The following is a 21,180-nucleotide window of genomic DNA, read 5'->3' on the forward strand; positions in this document are numbered from 1 at the left end:
CCACATTGCCCTGTCAAGCATCATCTTTTTTAAGTGTTCATATTCCATTCCAGTGTCTCTAACTTAAGTGTCAGTAACCAAGGACATAACCATGCTACATACTATTAGATACATGTAAGGATGGTCAGATCATGCTTCGATCACTGTTTCATTTACTTCAGTTGATGATTTCAGAGGTAAAACCTAGGAGTCATGTGTAAGAAAACTGCAAGCTGCAATTCCAGAGCATACAAAATCCCCAGAGTACTTACATGAGTGGTTGCCTCCTTAATCCTGCTGAGAAGTGTTCCGTCCCCGCTGTACCCGTCCCCACACACCGTTGGAACCCACCGCAGCATGAACTTGGTCACAGACTTGTGCGTTTCACCTGAGAGGGACAGCAACATTTAGCCAGGATAAAAGATACAAAAAAGTTCTACTGCAGTACCAAGGAAAGTACCAGGACCCTCATAATCGACCTTGACATTTGTCTTCCCAACATCTACCCACAAACCAAATATCATCACAATCCATCCGGAGGTTCTAAAGTTATGCTGACCACAAACATGCGGAAACACAAAACTGCAGTACCTGAAAATACTACTAGGACACCCAAAATCGCCATGTTTCTTCGGGACCTCAATAACTACCAACATATCAATATTCATATAAATCTATCTAAATGTTAAAAATAAAGTTATAGATGCGAACACACTAACACAACCAAAAACGGTACCTCCTTCTTTAAGATAAACAGTAGACTTTAACAAGCTGTTAGAAATTTGACCTTCACCTTCAGGTAGACCCCAGTAGACCTTGGCCTTGACTCTGTCGTGGTGGAAGAACGGCTCCTGTATGGACAGGTTCCGCACCACGCTGGGGGAGTGCAGCCGCAGGATCATCGGGTTGGGCGGCGTTGGCGGCAACTCTGGAAGGAAAAAATTAATCCTGTCAGCCCAAACAATTAGCCAAGCTGGATGGTACCTGACAAATGTAGACAAGACAACAGACCAATCTCATACATGTGTAGCCCCGCCCACCTCGGTCAAAACAGTTTTTGACAGACATGCAACCACTCTCTCATTGGTCTAACTGCTAATCGTCATGTTATGATTGGTTGAAATACTTATTGTGATTGACTGTTAGGATCAGTCATTTCCACAGGATGAAGACGCAAACCAAGTATAAATGCCTCACCTATTGGGAGGGGGATGGTGCTGAGGAAGAAGGACTCCCGATCACTGCGTAGTCTCTCATTGTCTCCCCAGTTGGCAAAGGCTTGGACCTGCATCCAGGAAAAAATGCATCCTTTTTCAGCTCTAGCTTACTGTAAAGTTATTCTCCCACCAGTTATATCAAGAAAGATGAACACAGTATACAGAGATTTTTTGCAAAGAATTCCTCTTAACACAGTTATATATTTTTTGGATAACATACCGTAGCTTACTTAAGAATTGAGAGTCAATGATTAAGGTAAGGCTATAAAGCTTCATATATCAAATCAGTGGCTAATCAATGGGCTAACAATAACAGCTACAATGTTTTAGAGCTTTTGCAACTTGGTTATGAAGTTGGAAGAAGGTCTGGAGGCCACTGTGAAGTTTCCTGTTAGTTTATCTCTTCCCCTCACCTGAACAAAGTAGCTTGTATCTGGCTCCAGCCCCTCCAGGGTGATCATGGCCGTTCTCACACTCTTCCTGTGTTCCTTCAGCTTCATCAGGCCAGGGGTCACGCCCTTTAACCTCTTGCTCCAGTACACGCGATATCTGGTGATGGGCAGGTCGCTGTACGCCGGCGGGTACCAGCGGACGTTCACTGAGATTTTCCCGTCCTTGATGTGGAAGTCGCCCTCGGTTAGGTTCCATGGAGGACTTGGAGCAGCAGGGTCTACAAAAACAACAACAACATGAGTCTGATACATGTGGCTGAACATCATATTGTAACAAGCTCTAAATGAGTACCCCTGACCTCCTGACATAACTGTGTTGTGTAGCCATGAGTCATATGACATTAATAAAAAATATGCACGTTCATGATCACTTCCTGCCTGTCTGCAACATTGGAGCCAAACCAGACTTTCAATTCTCCAAGTATCCTATTACACCATTTCCGCCTTACATCCTGACAGGCTGCCACTCTGCAATATTCAAATAACTACTGGTGCTCGATTTGGATGAAATGAGTCTGTTTTTCCTAAGATTAGTAAGTTTTGTGAAATTTCATAGTGCTTCGTACAATTTTCCTCAATTTCGTACGAAACTTCTTAGGCACAACTGAGCTTTCCTCATCAATATCCTAACTCAAAGAGTGTGTTAATATAATGATATCCCACCTTTCCTGAGCCTCTCGGCCTTGCTGGGTTCGCTGAAGCCCCTGGTGCCGTTCTCGTTCACTGCCGCCAGCCGCCACTGGTACCATCTGCCTCGACTGGCCTTCACTACCGTGGCCTGGGACGTCGTCTGGAAGGGATTCAGAAGAAGTGATCACAATCTGTCTGACCAACAAACTTGATAAATTTCAGCAATTTTGCATGGATACAAATACAAGTGCCCAGTGTTACTCAAAAAACTCACAATGTAAGGCACAGCTTACATCCTAATTGCATCAGATTTTTCTCTTTAAGTAGAAACATTTAGGAGCTATTTGTACTTAAAGGCTAATACGCACTGTAAATCATTGAAATCAGCACTATAGAGTCAAGGCAAATATTACAAAAAGAATCTGAAAATCCTTTTGGATGGAGACAGGAAGACTATTCTAATCTTTGGCACATTTTTCTAATGCCTGAAAGCAAACAGCAAAACGAAGATGACTCCTTTGTATCTGTGCATTAAGGTTAAGAGAGTGCTCAAATGGGAAAGTGGCCACGTTACCTGTTCCACCAGCTCCCAGTCGGACATGTCGGCCTCCTTCACATACTTCCCCACCGCTGACCTCTCCTGCAGCAGGAACACTGCATGGTCAAACTTCTTCTGCGACGACCACTCCACCACAATGGACTGGCCCTTCTTGGTTTCTATGGCAACAGGACGTTCCGCAAAACGGGGAGGTGTTCCTAGAAAGCAATAAAACAAAACAGCATAAGTCATGTGGTCATTAGCCAATAATTGTCTTTTACTGGGTTCTTCAACTACAGTTTGTATCTTGTTTTGTTTGTTTGTTTTGAGTAACCGGTAAACGGCCTTTAGGTGTAACACACCAGTTTTGTACAGTAACAACAAGCTGTTTAAGACCCCACTGTAAGGTTTGATCCACTCAAACCGGGATGGACCATGGGTGCATTTCTGTAGGCCTTTTAAATGGTCTTTTTTCAATGGAGTTTCATTCAGCACCAAGGACATAACCGTGATCACGCCTGTAGGCTGTGGGGGTTCAGAAGCATCACCCCAAACAACCCCCCCCAACCCCCCACACACACACATACGAAAAGAATCATTCTCTTTTGACGGCGCTGTTATCGATAATTTTGAATTTTTACTTTGAGATCCTCTCAAAAATGCAAGGAGCTAAAGGCATGGTGATAGATTAACTGTGTAAGCTTAGTTCCAGAGAGGAACATGGGTACATTATTGTTGGCCTTTTAGATGGTCTTTTCTCCATTGGAGTTTCATTCAGCACCAAGGACATAACAATGATAACGGCTCCACAGAAGCTGAACCATATGTGCCAAACAGATGTGGACACGATATTTGGGTTTGATAAATATGGTCCAACCATGAATATTATTGATATCATCACTACTGTTTAATGCACTAACAGTTATTGAGGTAAAAGCCAGGAGTCATGTGGAAGAGCACAACTGACACATGGAAGCCCAGCTCAATCCAGCCCTTGTACCAAGTAAATGATAAAATCCATGTTCATACAAGCCCTTCCTAAAACATTTAAACTGGATTAGAGTTCAGTTCCGGGGATTTTGCTGATACAGGAAACAGCTTAAGAGCCAAGCCTCAACAGCCTGGCTGGCTTACCGAAGCAACCAAATAATCCATACAGCCAGCTTATGTGTTATTCATAACCTAGCAATAGCTACTTCATTATTCAGCATTGAAAACTGCCATCCGCCGCTGATTCACAAAGCTACAATGTGCCGGCACTCTGACTGAATATATTGTATAAGGTCATGTTCCTGGATACAACACAAGGATGATATCACATCTATAGTTTCCAAACATTGTGTCAGAAAAGTTAGCGTATGCAAGGGACAAAAATCTGATGCATCATTGACCAAACATTTGAGAGAAACCGTGATGAATTTTATTCTGAGTGTTCGACTTCTACTTTGGAGGCAGCGGCTAATGCACACATTTTTTATAACATGCCGGTTTTGTGATTTTAGTGGAAATGTAGTTGTTTGGAGATTTTCTATATGATGAAAACTCACTGGGAGATTGTGGGAACTGCTTCAAAAAGTCTGTTTCTTTCAGCCTCATAATGACGGCATTTACAAAATGAAATGTTTTTCTTTTTCCACCGAATCCATTGTACAATATTTGCACAGTCTCTCCTGAACCAGTATTGTTTGTCATCAGCAAGCTGTTACTGTGTCGTTAGTATGATCAAATATCAGCAAGGCCAGACACTGAGCTTCTGTTGTGTAGCATATGTGATATCATAACAGCTGGTATACATGTATGTGGTATAGATCAAACATACATTATCTGTTCTGAGAGAATCCATTCTGCATTGATTTATGTTAAACACATCTGTGTGTGACGTTGATAGAAAAAAAGTCCCGTAAAACTATCATAATATCACAACAAACTTTGCACAAAGGACACCTAAAAGTGATTACTTCCAATGGGACAATCAAACGGAGTGATAGATCATCACAAGTCGAGCATTCTCTTTCATATGTGTCCCTGTAGCCGATTGGCTTGGGGAAATTCAAGGGTAGAAGATTGCAGAATCCAATTTCCTGTATTGTCTCTGAGGGGACCTCATTCAACTTTCATTTTGATCCAATTTGGCACCCAAAATTCCCCCCTGCTCGCGGTCAGCACTTTTATGTAACGAGGTAAAAATGAGCTAAAATGTGTCAAATTATGCTTTCATGTTCTGTATTATGAGCAAAATATGACCCCTGCCTCCTTCAACTTTTCATAAATTTTGCCTTGATTTGATTACAGCGATTTTACAACATAGCGTAGTTTGATTTGGAGTTACAATGAAAGGCATACATACCTGCACAACTGTATGATACTTAACAACGCAAAATCACGTTGGGACATATTCTGATTTTCTTTGATCTCATTAATCTTTTAGTTAGAGAATTTTCCAGAAATCTCGGAGGAACTTTGAAGGTCATGATCAATCTACATGCGCAAACAGAAAAAAATCCATATAAATAGGGCTTTAGGCTCAGATCAATAAATCTATTGGCATGAAATAGTAAACTATGGCTTTGGTTGTGTGATTTTCATGTAAAAAAATACCAATTTCAAGCTTTCGATGTTTTTGTCATACTACATTTGTACATTTCTCTACTGATAACAGTTTTTGCTTTCAGTACAATGTATTTCTTTGCTGCTTGGTATATAAGAAGCTTTTTGTCAAAATAGAATTGCCTGTGTCTATCTGAAAAGGATGTTTAATTCTCATAAAAAAGCAGCTCACTTTCCCTATAAAAACTTTCATTGACAAAAGCAGTTTCAAATCCACACATCATAAACCATTCTCTATGATTGTACCAGCATAATGACCCATCATAAATTCTCCACCATTTTTGAGAGTTTTCTCCTTATTTCACAAATTTGGTTTCGGATCATATCAGCAATTTTCCTTGCTGCGCCGAAAATGATAGAAAATAACCGCAAATTCCAAAGGGACCATTAGAAATCATTAAGGTCCAATCTGTAACCCCCAGCCCAATACATAATGTATCCCTAACCCAAACAGCCATTTGATTTGGAATCACTCGGCACAAAACATCATCATCAATTAATCTCCAACCATCATTGAACTACTAAATCTTTCCTCTATGACAAAATCCCCTTTGTCTGCGCCGCAATTTTTCGTTTTTTCATGAATTAAGTAAAAACGTTTATCATTCTTTTCATCGCATACAGGAATTTGTGGTAGATGATATTGCGATGATTTTGCTTTGCCTAATTATACCATTTATCATTCCTATACAGATACATGTATTCTCACCAAAAATGACTTAAGATCTAATCTCCTTTATGAATAAGCAATTTTGTGCTATTGTTAACCTCAAAGCCACAAAGTACACTTTGAGAAAGAGGAAAGTTGAAACGGCTCTTATTTATCAGTGTTGGCACAGGGGTTTAACAAGATTTCGGAAGGATGGACCCCTCTCATGTTTTATACAATTCAGACTAATACAGACTTTATTGATTTTGGGTAAATATGAGGCTTAGGACGACCTCCATCAAACTCATGAAAGATTCAGCTCTGGGATTGGATGACCACTCGGGGGACCGTGCTGGCTGTGGATGTGTCTGGGAGGGGCGATACAGACGCACACATCATCATTTTCACCTCATAAACTTCACCCAACCATGAACCCCTCTTAGGGTGATGCTCGTAACTACCGGGGTTCACACGGCCTGGGAAAACTGAACCACTCAAACTTTTCTGGGACTCCTGGCTATTTTATGTTGAGTATGACAGTATGGCCACACTATTTTGATTACATGGATGACATCCTCTGGGCACCCAAAAACGTACAAAACAAACAAAAGTTTGGCAAAAAATTGTTCTTTGTGGCCAGGAAGTGACAAAATCAGTACATTCTACGATAGAAAAAGAGGCATTCTACAACATCAGTATCCGTTTTCCAATGTTTCTTTGCAATCAGATTTTGCATAGTCTTCAATGAAAAATATGAAGAAAAAAAATAAATAAATGGCAATAAAGTGCTGTTATTCTGCACCAATCCATCCCCACAGGGAGTATCTAATATTTACAGTATGGCGATAAACATCTCTGAACTATACCTGATCATTTTCCTTTTTATACATCTAGTACATCTTGAAACTATACATTAACCTGCCGACGGGTACCAGCATTTTTGTGATGGTCAGTTGAATGCAACTTAACTTCTAAAGTCTTATCTTGTGTCATAAAACAAACCAGCACTAGGTCACGTACATGTATAGGGACAAACTGGACAATGGGGGAAGGCTAGCATCAGATTAGAAATGCTTGCAGAGGAAGCAACTATTACAAACTGATTCCCTGAGATTTTATGCATTTTCAGAATGATATGATCTCTGATAAAGAACAGTCAATATTCTTAGATTAGATCAGTGTCTACTGCGAAATATTCATCATAATCACATACAAAATCTGCTGTTATCCCAAAGGGCTTCCGTCAGAAATTGTCCGCCCGTCTGTTTTGAGAGCATGCGATTACCATTGGGGAATAGTTATGGATTTCAAATAATGCTTCACCTAGACCAAATTTTTCTTCCATTTTGCCATCAGACATGTTTTCATGCTCCATTTCTTGTCTGTCCAGTATATGTGTCTGTACAGGGGGGATTTGTCCGGACTGCCAATATCAAGTTTTTCCTGGTGTAATAATGTCCACGGTGCTGAGCAAGGCACGCGTGATCACATTTCAATAGACAACGACTCATGAAGTTTCATGCAAGCGAACCCTCTCAAGCGAGAGAGATGAAATTTCACAACGCACTCTTTGCCCGTAAACCTATCAAATTAGTTCCGAAACTAACAAAAAGTGGCAGCCACAATCTGTAATCTGGTTGTAATGCATTGTTCTAATTTGTTGTTGACTGAGATGTATATATTGATAAGGTATGACAATATCCAGCGTGGCTGTGTTTTGTAAATTTTAATTCAATGGTTACAATGTACCTGTGTGTCTGTTGAGGGGCTCTTGACAGGTATGGCCACATCCATTGGGACAACACTTTAGCGCCCCCTTGCAGTCTTGATCAGCACTGCAGCTCTCCACACATGCTGCAGCGAATCCCTGTGCATCCTCCGGGGCAGGGCAGTCTCCCTGTTTGTTGGTGCTGGTGTAGCTGAGGTAGTCACAGGTGCTGTTGCAGAGGGAGTGGCCTTGGACTGTGGGTAGCGACTGTTGAAAAACAAAACAATAATTTGTAAATTTTGCTTGTTTATTTGAATCACAGGAAACTGCCTCAAGGTGTAACACACCAGGTTTGTACATTGACCTGTGAAATACCAGGCTGATATGTTTCTTCCATGCACTCACACTGGAAAGGGACCTTTTTTATTGACAAATGAGGTGGATTCTTTCACATGCTCAAGGTGTGGCTCTTTTCATTTAATGTTACATGTATTGCTTAGGGATGTTTTGCTTTGTATCCCATCAAAGTCAACAACCCTAACCACAAGGCCACCGTGCTACCATAAATGTCAATATTCCAAGGTTGATGTTCACTTTTTTTGTTTCGCATGACTGGTAAATCGCCTTTAGGCATAACACACCAGTTTTGTACTGGTCTAAGCTGCATACGATTGGACTGCTCATAGGCTTTGATCCACTCACACTAGGATTGACCCCTACTCTTTTCGATGTGTGGTGGATTAATGTATGGCAATCCTCAAGCATAGAATCTATGCTTTTCCCGTCTAAGAGGACATCCCTAACCAAACCTAGGTGCTTAATTTCACCTGAGTGGAGTGACGATATTGGTGTAAAGGTCAAATGAAGCTAAATGGAACACTTGTGCCAGACAGTTTTTCCGGTTGGCACACTAACCATCCACTTTGGACATGGGCCAGGTGTTTCAGACAACTTTTCTTCGTCTTCAGATTCTTATCTCTTTAATTGACAAGGAATTTGAGCTATGCCTCTTATTAACTTTCCACTTGACGAAATTATTCACTTATCATTTCAGGCTAGCCTGGAGTTATATAGCAAGATGAATCAACAATGAAAAAAAAGTAGTTTTATTTTTCATTTATTTTGTGATGTTTGACTCTAGGGACGTAGCTCAACTGGTAGCAGCCTCACAGTTAAGCTCCTCGTTCCAATTAGTTGCTAAGTGGGAGACTCCGGTTCAATCCTGGGAAGTGCATCTTGCTTGTAACTGTACCCCTCCTTTGGAAGGGACATAAAATGGGGTTCCGTGTTCTTGGAGGTGCCTCAAGCACGTTGAATTGAAGGGGAAGGGCCAGCAACCCCTCCCCATAGAAATATACCCTGCTACTGAAACGGCAAGAAAACTGGCTGCCCTATGTGCGACTAATGAACGAACGAATGTTAAGCTCATTTCCTTTGCCTTCCCCGTTAAGTTATGCACACCGACATTACTGTGCCATCCGAGCTCGCTACATTACTGCTGACATTTTTACAGGCAGTTGTTCGGCAGTTGAGAAATGTCAACACAACCCCCTGGAAGGTTCTAATTGGCACAATTTGCGGACAAAAGGAGGGCACTTTGTCCGAGACAAATGTCCGGGCCTGCAACATTTGAGCCAGATAAATGGTGTCGTTCCCTCCCTAATCAATGCAGGGGGAATCATGGGTTCCCCTCCTCCAGCAAAATGCCTCGTCTACGTAACCCTCCCACCAACGGCCCAATTTTCAGCTGCAAGGCTGTTAAAATGGAGCTGATGGTTCTTGGTTTTATATATACGCATTAAAGGAAATGACAAATTTTTAAATCCAAACTTGTCAGACTTTTCCATCTAAAGCTCAAAATCACTGTTGGTGATAGGCACATGTTAGTGATTAATCTTTTTGTTTCTTAGTATTTTGGTCCACTTTGCCAATTTTTTTGTCATACCCTAGGTATTTGAAAAAGTACATTTTATTGATCATGCACTAAATGACATCATACTTACATAACATTTGTTTACTATCTACCCAGTCATTCATTTTGTTGTCTGCTTGTCTATAAGTTAACACCTATATATGTTCATTATGGGTTACCTACCTTAGAAATGTTTACAGAGCTATCTATTAAGTCTGTCTCTGTGTACGTAACATTATGTCAGTGTCATCTTTTATTTGCTATGGGCCTGAGAACTCGAAATAAAGAAATGACAAATCGTCCCGACACCAAATGAAAAGTTTTTACGGTCGTGAACAGAAGAGAACACCTTGTTTCCCTTTGATCTTGCCACCCAGACCTCCCCCTAACGACGAGGGCCATGATGAATAGAGACAGGTAGTAACAACCCATCTTTATTTTTCACTTCATCACCCTTGCCAATCCAGTACCTCATTACCGCTCCCTATACAGGCCCACCCAGATCAATATGCTGATGTTTGTTGAAATATGGTGCCAAGATTAACAATCTCGTGGGAAATTTGCAGAGAGGGAGCGCCGTGATGACACAGTATGAGGAAAAATCCACCCGGCACTCAATTTTTTCCTCATATCAAAATTACCCGACTGCGTTGGCGGGATATATTGGACGTGGTAGTTAGAGTAGAGGTAGCGTTAACGGAAAGCGGTCGATTATAGGCTTCTTTCACCAAATGGGGGAGTGGCGGTAAAGTGAGCCCGACAACACCCAGCGTGTCGCCTTCGCGGCCAATATCTTTTACGGCCGAAATCTGGGCGTCCAAGAGCCATATGGTCCGGCCAAGGTGACCAGTTCGTAGGGTCAGCACATGAAACGATTGGGAGAGGGCAGATTTTAATTCTGAAGGAAGGCCTGTGTGATGCAAGGGTGAGTAAAAGTCAGCCAGGCACTTAGCTAATGAGGCAGAGAAGTGCTTTATTGGCAATCTGTCAAGTACGCAGGGAGAGGATGGAGACGGCTTGCCTGCTTGACACGCCGTTTTTCACAATTACGGACGCTTTAGAGACGGATAACAGGCATTATCGGAGGACAGAAAATTACCCCGATAACTGCTGGAAGAGCACCTGGAAGACGGGCCGTCTTGCTTGCCAATCAAACTTTCTCTCCGAGTGTTCATTAGGACGTCAGATGCGCTGTCACCGCACGGGTCTACTCCACACATACATTGTTGGGGTGCTTTGATGAGTCAACAATGAGTAACAGAAATCGAACATGTTTCAGCACTCCAATCCTGACAGCCAGCCTGAGATTTCTAAGTACCAGTAATGACCTTTTAGCACTTAAGGGCACTTTGCCCTCCTTCATTAAGATGGATAATTTTACTCCAGAAAACACCTCAAACTTTGGGCAGCCTTAGGGAAAGTTCTAACCACAAAATGCAAAGATACCGCAAACTGTTGATGTTGAAATTTAAGAATGAGTAAGAGAAATTGAACGTGTTTTAGCACTCAAATTCTGACAGCCAGCCCAGAATTTCTAACTGCCAGTAATGACCTTTTAGCACTTAAGGGCACTTTGCCCTCCTTCATTAAGACAGATCATTCTTCCCCAGAAAACACCTACCGGTAAAACTTTGGGCAGCCTAAGGGAAGGTTTTGAGACTTTCTTGGCTCTCGTCCATGCATTACTACATGCTCCACTAAACTCTAACCAGCTTTACAGAGGGCACAATTCACAAAGAAGACTCCCAAAGGACACAATCTCTAAAATATACAGAAGTGGAGAACAAAGAAAGGTGATGTCCAAGTGGAAGAATTCCGTACAATAGTCGTATAAGTGGTGGCAGAACAAAAGACTTCAACACACCTAAAAACAATCCGACCATTCAAATGGCCATTGACAATACAGTACTGTGAATTTTGACATTTTTGCAGTGTTATTAAGTTAAATTTTGCGGTTTTCGATGTGACTGCTTGCCGAGAACTCATCGCACCTCGAACAGATCCTGTCTCCCGTCGTGTCACTACAGCTGTTATAACCAAAAAGGCAAAGATACCGCAAACTCTTGATTTTGAAATTTAACAGCCACAAACTTTAAAGCAATTTACAGTACCATAAGGGTAGTTATGATTTTTTTCTTGTCACGCACAATGGCGGTGTTTAAATGGAAGGAGGGAAACTTGCTGAAAGACGTTTGTATGGGGGTGCTGACAGTCGCACCTTGAGGCTGATCGCGGATGAATAGAAGCTGTCAGGGCTGGTAAACGGTCTGAACCGCAGATGGGAGAACTGTCACGCTCGCCGGGCACTTCTTGACCTCACTCATTGGGAAAGGTCGAAGCGGGCGGGGAGAGCCCAACCCGTTCTTAACAACGCTGAGAGAAAAAGGGTGGGAACTGGGCTTAAGTAGCATGTAACTGGCAACCTTGTCAAGATTTATATCTCAATTCTTCCCAGAGCTGTCTCCAAGTTTAAATATTTCTTCTATTCCAATCATTGTTTAGGAGTCCACGTTGTTGATTTTCCTTGTTAAATCTGTCACCTTAAGCTTAGAAAAACATTTCATTTTTAGAATTTGTAACAAATCATCATGTAATTCAGGGCATTTTTGCCCAACAACATGATTTTGGACACGTTGTCAAAAGTCATACTGAGAAAAAAAGTACAGCACATAGTTTTTCCAATTTACATATTACTCAAACCTCATACGAAACATCTGGAAGGGTTTAAGAAAAGGACAAGAGCAAAATAACCCTGTATCAATTCATACCTATGGGCAACATGTGGCAGGTCTTCTTCGACCTCTCTTAATGTTCATTGACTAGCAATTACAGGTGATAAAGAGCATCTGAGAGGGGAATCTACCAATACTTAAGCTCATCACACTTCATAATCTGTGCTGCACTGTCTCATCCTCGCTGCTAATACCTGTTATCTTAAGGCAGTAACTCAATGCACAATACCTTTGATGTTTAGATGGTAGCGCTTGAAGGTGTTTTTAATCACCCTATTAAAACTAAAGAATGAAACACTTTGAACTTATTGTTACATATCAGTTAGGCCACACTGACTAGATCATATGGATGACATCCACACAAAAAATTTCCAACCGTTTAAAAAAAAAGTTTGAATATGGGGTGTCCAAATGAAAAGAGATGATCATTTGAATTGACCATTATCCTGTTGGTTCATTTTTTCTAAATTTTGCATATCTATCAACCAATTAATAAAAAACGGCTACACGGCTATTCTAGAAAGTTGAATGTCCTTCATTTATTTAAAAGGCCTTGCCTTGGTCAAGAAAAATCCATAATGGTACCCAAGAAGTGCAATAGACCCCTTTCCAAATACCGCGGCCATTTTGAATCCAGGGCGCGCGCACGTGATTCGAGCGCGGGAAAAGTGAAGACCCGGTAAGTCCACAAGCCAGCGGTAAGGCGTTCCCAATAGAAACCAGCGTTGAGTTATCTTCGGCGGTGAGATGTTCTCCTCCTCGGTGAAATCCATCGATATATTTGCATGGCACAAGTAGATGATATTGTTGTGGAGACTTGGACTAGATATCGGCCAGTAAAATTGTGAATTTCTGCTACTTTTCCATAGTTTCTGCCGGGATGTTGAGCGCGCGCTACAGTGATAAAATGCTGATATGTTTACACCGCGTGCTTGTAATTTCCCTAATAATGTTAGCTAAAGTCGAGAAAAATCCCACAAAACATACACTTTTCGGATCATTTTAGCTTCGTTTAGGTATGAATATAACTCTTGAGCCTTTTGGCTGTTGTGACAATGCCAACATAATCTTGAAATTACGTTAGTTTGAGGGAGGGTCGTGTTTTCTGTGCAGCGTTACATCGACTTCGCTCAGCAATATTTGACATTTCCGCTGAATGCAATCCCACACACACAAAAAAACGTGAAAATATAGGCCTAGGCTTGAGTTCAATGTCCTTAAATATGGCAGCATTCCGGCGGCTTTTTGACGATCTTTTTGGATGCCAAGTATTTAGGCTTGAGGACTCTAAGTACGTGAGTGAAGGTGTGTTTTCCATTCTATTTGACGTTTCTTTAAATCATTTTGCGCGGCAATATTTCATATATCTGTTGGCCGGATGGAACCCAAAAAACGTTAAATAATATTGACTTGAGGACTGAAGGACCTCAGGCCGATATTTTTCCTTTTGTTGTGGGGTTTCATCCTGTGGAAATCTAAAATATTTCCGCAAAAAGTAATGTAATGAAACGCTACAAAGAAAACACGCCCCCTGCTTCACTCACGAACTTCATCAAGCTAATCTTGGCACTGAAATATCGTCAAAGTCAAAGGAGCCACCGAAGTTCCGTCAAATTTTTATACTCGCAAAGCCCTCAAGCCTATATTTTCACGCTTCTGTAATATCATCCGACGGAAATTAAGATATTACGGCGCAAAGTGAAAACACTCCATCTTCACTCACGTACTTTAGGTTTTGATATTTCAGAAAACTCGTCAAAAGAAGCCGCCGAAATTCTGCTAAATTCCCCGAAAAAATTACCTTTAGCTCAAGCCTACATTTTCAGGTCTTTTTTTGTGGGATTGCATTCAGCGGAAATGTCAAATATCGCTTGCGGAGCGATGTAACAAGAGAGAAAGGAAAAGCTAGACAGAAAAGAAAGAAAGGCTAGACAGAAACACGACCCCCTCTCAACGCGCGTTTTCCCAGGGGAAGTCACAACCGGTAAAATTCTGTATATTTCTATCTACGTAGCTATAAGGATTCCAGCCCGAAAAGTGTATGCTTTACGGGGTTTTTCTCGACTTGTGAGTGAAGCAGGGGGTGTGTTTTCTTTGTAGCGTTTTATTACATTACTTTTTGCGGAAATATCTTAGATTTCCACAGGATGAAACCCCACAACAAAAGGAAAAATATCGGCCGGAGGTCCTTCAGTCCTCAAGTCAATATTATTTAACGTTTTTTGGGTTCCATCCGGCCAACAGATATCTGAAATATTGCCGCGCAAAATGATTTAAAGAAACGTCAGATAGAATAGAAAACACAACTTCACTCACGTACTTGGAGTCCTCAAGCCTAAATTCTTGGCATCCAAAAAGATCGTCAAAAAGCCACCGGAATGCTGCCAAATTTGTACCCAAAAGGACATTGAACTCAAGTCTATATTTTCACGTCTTTTTTTGGGGGGATTGCATTCAACGGAAATGTCAAATATTGCTGAGCGAAGTCGATGTAACGCTGCACAGAAAACAAAACCCTCCCTCAAACTAACGTAATTTCAAGATGATGTTGGCATTGTCACGACAGCCAAAAGGCTCAAGAGTTATATTCATACCTAAACGAAGCTAAAATGATCCGAAAAGTGTATGTTTTGTGGGATTTTTCTCGACTTTAGCTAACATTATTAGGGAAACTACAAGCACGCGGTGTAAACATATTAGCATTCTGTCACTGTAGCGCGCGCTCAACATCCCGGCAGAAACTATGGAAAAGTAGCAGAAATTCACAATTTTACTGGCCGATATCTAGTCCAAGTCTCCACAACAATATCATCTACTTGTGCCATGCAAATATATCGATGGATTTCACCGAGGAGGAGAACATCTCACCGCCGAAGATAACTCAACGCTGGTTTCTATTGGGAACGCCTTACCGCTGGCTTGTGGACTTACCGGGTCTTCACTTTTCCCGCGCTCGAATCACGTGCACGCGCCCTGGATTCAAAATGGCCGCGGTATTTGGAAAGGGGTCTATTCCACTAAACAGACTGCCACGTTTGACTCACCCGTATTAAATAAAATTCACTTGATTTGACCTAGTACATGTATATTTCAGCTGGAAGAGGTTAACATCAATTCTCAGGATTCTACCAGGTACAATACATTTAAAGCCACCACGTTAAAAAATTTGGTCAATTTCAAGTGAACCAATGCAGCCTTTATATAGCAATCCTGGAGGAATGCACACTTCAGATATCCAGGTGTTCAAGACATTGTTGAGAAGGCCTTGGGAACACTTTATAATGTGGCTGTCTTAGGGCACCCTGTATAGAATTGTAAGAATTGATCTTAATTTGTGTGTTACTGTTTGTTTGGTTGATGCATAGATCTAAATATATCGTTTGAAGGGTTTGCAAAACATTTTTCAGAATTACAAAAACTTCTGTGACAAAAAAAGCAGTGTACCTATGGTTTATATGTGCATACATCAAATAAAATGCATAGCATTAAAAATCAATCCCTTTACAGCCAAAATATGACATCCTCTGCAACTTTAGTCCCCGTTTTGCAAGTCATCTTCAAAATGCATGCAGTTTGACCTCTAAATGTGTTACAGGTCCGATTTTCCCGTCTTACAACCATGCACCAAGGAGGTTTAAAAAGAAATCCCTCGCATGAACATGGTGCATTTACTGTGAAGTAAAAGGTCCATATCTTCACCTCTACTTTCTCGTCTCTTTGTCCCTCCCTCTTTGCCAACAAAACAGCCTTTACCTTGACACTTTGGAAGGTGCAGGCAGTCCATTTGCAGTCCATTTGTTTGAAAATGACCCTGGCACAAAATGATTGACACACGGCCTCACCCCAACTTTGGGAAAGCTTTTCGCGAGACCTGCACATAAACTCAAAGCTTGCTTGTGTAATATGGTTATCTTACAGGCCTTCTGTACAGATCAATTCTAACCATATTCTCAAAGCTAAAATGCTATAGGAAAGGTATAAGTTGTGGGATCTTCTCTTATCAATCCATCTTAAAGTTTCTTTATTTCATAAAATGCAGCAGAGTTTAATGCCTCTCTCAAAATTTACACATGGAGCTGAATAAAGAAGGCTAACAAAATTCTATCATTGTTACATGATATTATACTTAATCATAAAAAAAGTAAATATGAGTCGCTAACTGGAAAATCCCAATTCAATCCTGGATCAGATGTCATTTGGGTCTTCACCCGTCTTTCGGAAGGAACGTAAAATGGACGTCCCATATTCAAGGAGGTGCCTCGAGCACAATAAAGAAAAAGGGCTAGCAACCCCTTCCTATAAAAATATACCTTACTACAGAAACAGCAAGGAAACTTGCTGCCCACTAGGTACAGTACCTACAAGTTGTCATTACTAGATTGTTCATTCGTTCATACTGTTGTAGACAACCACAGTATGAACGAATGAACAATCGAATGGCAAAGGAACAAAATTAGCTGAGACTTACCTCACAAGATGTGATACAGGAAGACAGGATGTCTGAGGGTGAGAAGTGCTGGCATGGATACAGGCACTGCAGAAAAAGAACAGACATGGTGGTAATTAGTGCTGGACACTCAACTTGTCAATACTCAGTCTTTAACACTACACTTGGGGGTCATTTCGCTAATGACGACATGAATGAAAGAGAACAAGGTGTCAATATTCTTCTGGGAACTCAGTATTGACATCAATTACACCTGAAACCTGAAATGGTGGAATGATAAGTGTAATCTCCTAACAGACATAGGTTTGGCTTGATGTTTTCTAGACAAGTAGGAAAACATACAAAAGCCTAAAAACATGCATAAAACACTGAACCTCATGATCAAGCCTACATCTGCTTGAAGATTACATTGTCACTGAAACATGAACACATACTGAGTTCATTTTTGTGTTCTTCTAAAAAAATAACAAATAGTGCATAAAACTATGTATGTTGAAGCTTGAAAATATCCCCTCTCCTAGCATATGTGCACTTGTATCACAGCAGCATTTTCCTATTGCAGAAATTCCTTGTGCAAGTTCAAGATCATTCTGCCGTGAAACTCATGTGGGCTGCAAAATCTTTTTATACAGGATTGTTCAATGATGACCTTACAGTCACAGGAGTAAAACATTGAAAAGAGTCTATGTGAAAACTATCTTCTATTTCATCTTTGCAGATTTGAAATATTAATGGGATTTCTGACAGCCACTTTCCTTCTGAATATTCAGATGGCACAACTGGTAAGGTTAAATGAGCCACAAGAATACCCAAGTGCTATCTTTAGCAAGAGATATGCATAATTGATCAGACACAGCGAAGACCATTATATGTCAAATTCCATCATGCTAAAAGGATAAACTCACATCGGATTATCATTAAAGACAATTTGCTTTCCAATTAAGTACAACCCTACAAATGATCAATTATCTGTTTGGAAGCAAGACAATCATTCTGTGTATGGAAAAATCTACTGTCAAGCATATTTCCCTATTTCATCCATTTAGTACTGAAGAGATTCCTAATGCAGCTAGACCTACCTCCCATTGAAAAACATATCTGTTCTTTTATTTTCACCATAAATAAAAGCGATATGTTGAAGCTATTTGATGTTAGCTAGTGTCTTTTGTATCAATTAACTTTCAAGATGTTTTGTTGTGATCAGTGTACTTGGCCAAGTGTGCAATAAAGGGGTTTACTGTTTTGTTCTTGGCTTTCTTTCTTTCCTTCCTTCCTTCATTTGTTTGTGAATTCGTTCGTTCATTCATTCATTCATTCATTCGATTCTACATGTTTTTCACTATCCAGTGAAGTGTGGTGTACTTGGCGTATTTACCTGTCCTTCACCCCTAACACAGAAGGACTCACAAAGGCGTGTTAGCCACCACTGAATACAAGGGGAGCATTGTTCCAACTGGAAACAATTGTTTGTCGAGCCGTCTCCTTTTCCCACCTTATGACAGGTGTGTAACCATTGCCTGACAAGAAGAGCAAAACTTTAAAATCCAGGAAGGTGCTTGTTTTCTGGTGTCAATGAATTATACTAAGGGAGTAAGGGTGTTTGGGTCTGACCTAAGACATTATATGATGTCCTATTATATTATTACATAACATCCTTGGCTTGACTTAAAGATTGCACTCATAGTGGCCCACCCAACTGTTATAAAATAGCCCTAAGGGAAAGGGCCGCCATATACATGTACTGTAGATGTTGAAATGTTTTCGGTGTTTTAATGTTCGCAGTTTTCACAGTGACCTCTTGACCACCATGAAAATTATCTTCTACCAGCTTACCCCCTTGTTTCAACCATGAACTTAAAATCTCCCTACTGCGAACTTAAATCCTCGCAAATTGAAAGGCATCTACAGTGAGCCCCTGACAGCAAGAGATTGCGTAACTCCAGCTATGCGTTCGTCTAACCTACTGTATATTCAGGAACATTCAAGCATTGCTAACATGGTTCAACCATTTGTGCTGACTCTACAGTCTGAAAATAGCAGCAGGACAGGAGGTCTAATACACACCTTAGCAACCCGACACCCCACAGACTTGTTTTTAACCTGGATGCGGGGCCAAACCATTTAAGGTCTGAATGGGGTAGGAGACTGATTTATTGAAAAACAACAAACATTCAGATTAGAGGGCAGAACTGCCATTTGAAAGTTACTTCCCCTCATCTACATGTACAGCAAAAGTCGTTACCAAAATAACAAAAACCCTCTCCCATTCATAATTCTTCTTAATCGGAGCCTTGTTGCATTTTTCTTTCTGGACATGAGCACAATGTCCACAAAGAACAACATTACTATAGCTTTACAATAAAGTTTCTTCACTGATGAAACAAAGTCTTCAAGATGCATGTAAGAAAACCGTGCTACCCAAGACTCAGCAGTGTTTGGGGAACTGCCAGAAACATTGTCTGTTTTCTCCACTGTCCTGAAAAGCCAGCAGGGTTGAGAGAAGCTGTTTTTCAGTGCCTTGAAGCAAGAGGTCTTGTTTTGCTTTCTTTGTCTCCATGCCTTTGTGGAAAGAAAAGCTAGACTGTAAGCGGCTTGGTTGTTTTCATAGGCTGCGTTACCACATGCAGACAAAGTGTAATTGGTAAACATGCTGTCAAAAAAGTTTAAAACAAGCTAGGTTGAGTGTCTGCAAAACTGGTAACACGTACAATGTACATCATTCTACCTTTACAGGCATTGCTCAGATAGACTGTATGTCTAAATTTAAAATCTATAGATTGACGGAAATTTACTCAATATCCAAGCCCTCAAAAATGTTGAATCTCAATGCAAATCCTTCCATGACTTGATCACCTGTTCACACATCATCCGATGACTGTGACAAAATCATCCCAACATCTCAAAATCTCCTAGATTCACACATACTTTTAGAACTATCCTGTTCACAGACCAACAATGTCTTAAAAACATATCATTAAACTAATCAGTGGAGTCAGTGATGCAGTGAGTGTTCTTCTATTCGTGCGTGCAGTATTTTCAAAAGCCTCTGCTAAAGTCCCACAGGATTTGCTACTCAAAATCCCATCATCCCTTACTACCGAAAGTAAATCCATCTCATATAGGCACATGACTTGTCTTGCCATCTTCGCTATCCACAATATAAACCTGTCCTCCGGCTACAAAACACACTGGTTTGACATCCTGTCAGTGTTGATACCTGCGCGATAACGGTATCCAATACTTCTTACGCCTGGGGTGAGGTACACTTCCTACACTCTGATACTCACCCTGAAAAGTCTCATCAAAATTCACCACTTCCGAAAGCCTTTAAAGAAAAACTTGGAGAACTTTGGCCCTGTCTGAGATCTCAAGGTTGATTGCAATGTTCTTAGTTGGAATAAGAATCTATCAAGTCCATCAGTGCCTCAGGGTATCTCAGTGTGTATCTAAGAAATGATGTGTCATACACACAGCAACAGTATTGTAATTTGAAAGTCTTAGAGATACAGAGTGTGGTGCAGACTACTGATCAAAAGAAGACATAGCTGTTAGATAAAACTCACATTCATGTGAAACTAAAAATATTCAAGTACCCACCAGTCGTTGAGGCTTGGCCCATCAATTACCAAAACTGACTGAACTGTTCCATGTTAGGGGGGTGTAAAAACCTCATTCAACTTGTTTATCAAACACTTCAAAAACACGAACCCCAGGCTGTTCAAATATTCCTTTTTTCCCCTTCCTCTGCCTGCTGAGTTTTCGAGCACCAATTGGCAGTTTCCCAATTTGCGGTAAGCTTCGAGGACACTTAGAAACAAATTGCGCAGCTAGCACAAGTGAAGGCTGTGACTTTTCAGGATGCACCAGCATATTAAGTGCATGCATACAGAAGAGGCGCCTGTCACAATCACAGTCTTGTGTAAAGTAATTGTTAAGTAAAGTATAAAAACAGACACAGTTTTGAATTTCGTCAAACCTGTGAAAACATGAAAAAATGTTTTTATCTTTTACAATGATACAATAGATATTAGATACATTTGACATGATTCACTAGATAGATATTTCTGTTTGAATGAAAGTTTATCCGTGTTGTTGGTTAAAATAGTTGGAGCTAAAACTTTCTTCCAACACAAAAAGTTAGCACAAAGTCATTGAATATTTTGACTTTCCTACTTCCTCAGAATTCAATTTCTAGATTTTTGACACTTCTACTAACCTTGTATTGATAAATTACCAGCAAAAATTAGATCTGGCATCATTAGGAAAAATCAATAATTCACAGTGTGTAGCAGGAAGTGTGATATAACAT

At 40.7% G+C, this 21,180-nt stretch overlaps 1 protein-coding gene across 1 annotated transcript in view; it reads right to left on the minus strand.

Annotated features, from left to right (window-relative positions):
* Nucleotides 1-21,180, minus strand: part of LOC136423441 (anosmin-1-like) — a 62,568-nt gene that overhangs the window by 2,332 nt on the left and 39,056 nt on the right. The window contains exons 3-10 of the mRNA XM_066411584.1: nucleotides 16,893-16,958; nucleotides 7,822-8,047; nucleotides 2,853-3,034; nucleotides 2,312-2,438; nucleotides 1,610-1,866; nucleotides 1,177-1,264; nucleotides 773-907; nucleotides 252-367 (exon numbers count right to left, since the gene is read on the minus strand). Coding sequence (XP_066267681.1) covers nucleotides 252-367; nucleotides 773-907; nucleotides 1,177-1,264; nucleotides 1,610-1,866; nucleotides 2,312-2,438; nucleotides 2,853-3,034; nucleotides 7,822-8,047; nucleotides 16,893-16,958 — 1,197 coding nt within the window. The remainder of the gene's footprint in view (nucleotides 1-251; nucleotides 368-772; nucleotides 908-1,176; nucleotides 1,265-1,609; nucleotides 1,867-2,311; nucleotides 2,439-2,852; nucleotides 3,035-7,821; nucleotides 8,048-16,892; nucleotides 16,959-21,180) is intronic.

Source organism: Branchiostoma lanceolatum, chromosome 17 (assembly GCF_035083965.1).
Source record: "Branchiostoma lanceolatum isolate klBraLanc5 chromosome 17, klBraLanc5.hap2, whole genome shotgun sequence".
Classification (NCBI taxonomy): Eukaryota; Metazoa; Chordata; class Leptocardii; order Amphioxiformes; family Branchiostomatidae; genus Branchiostoma; species Branchiostoma lanceolatum.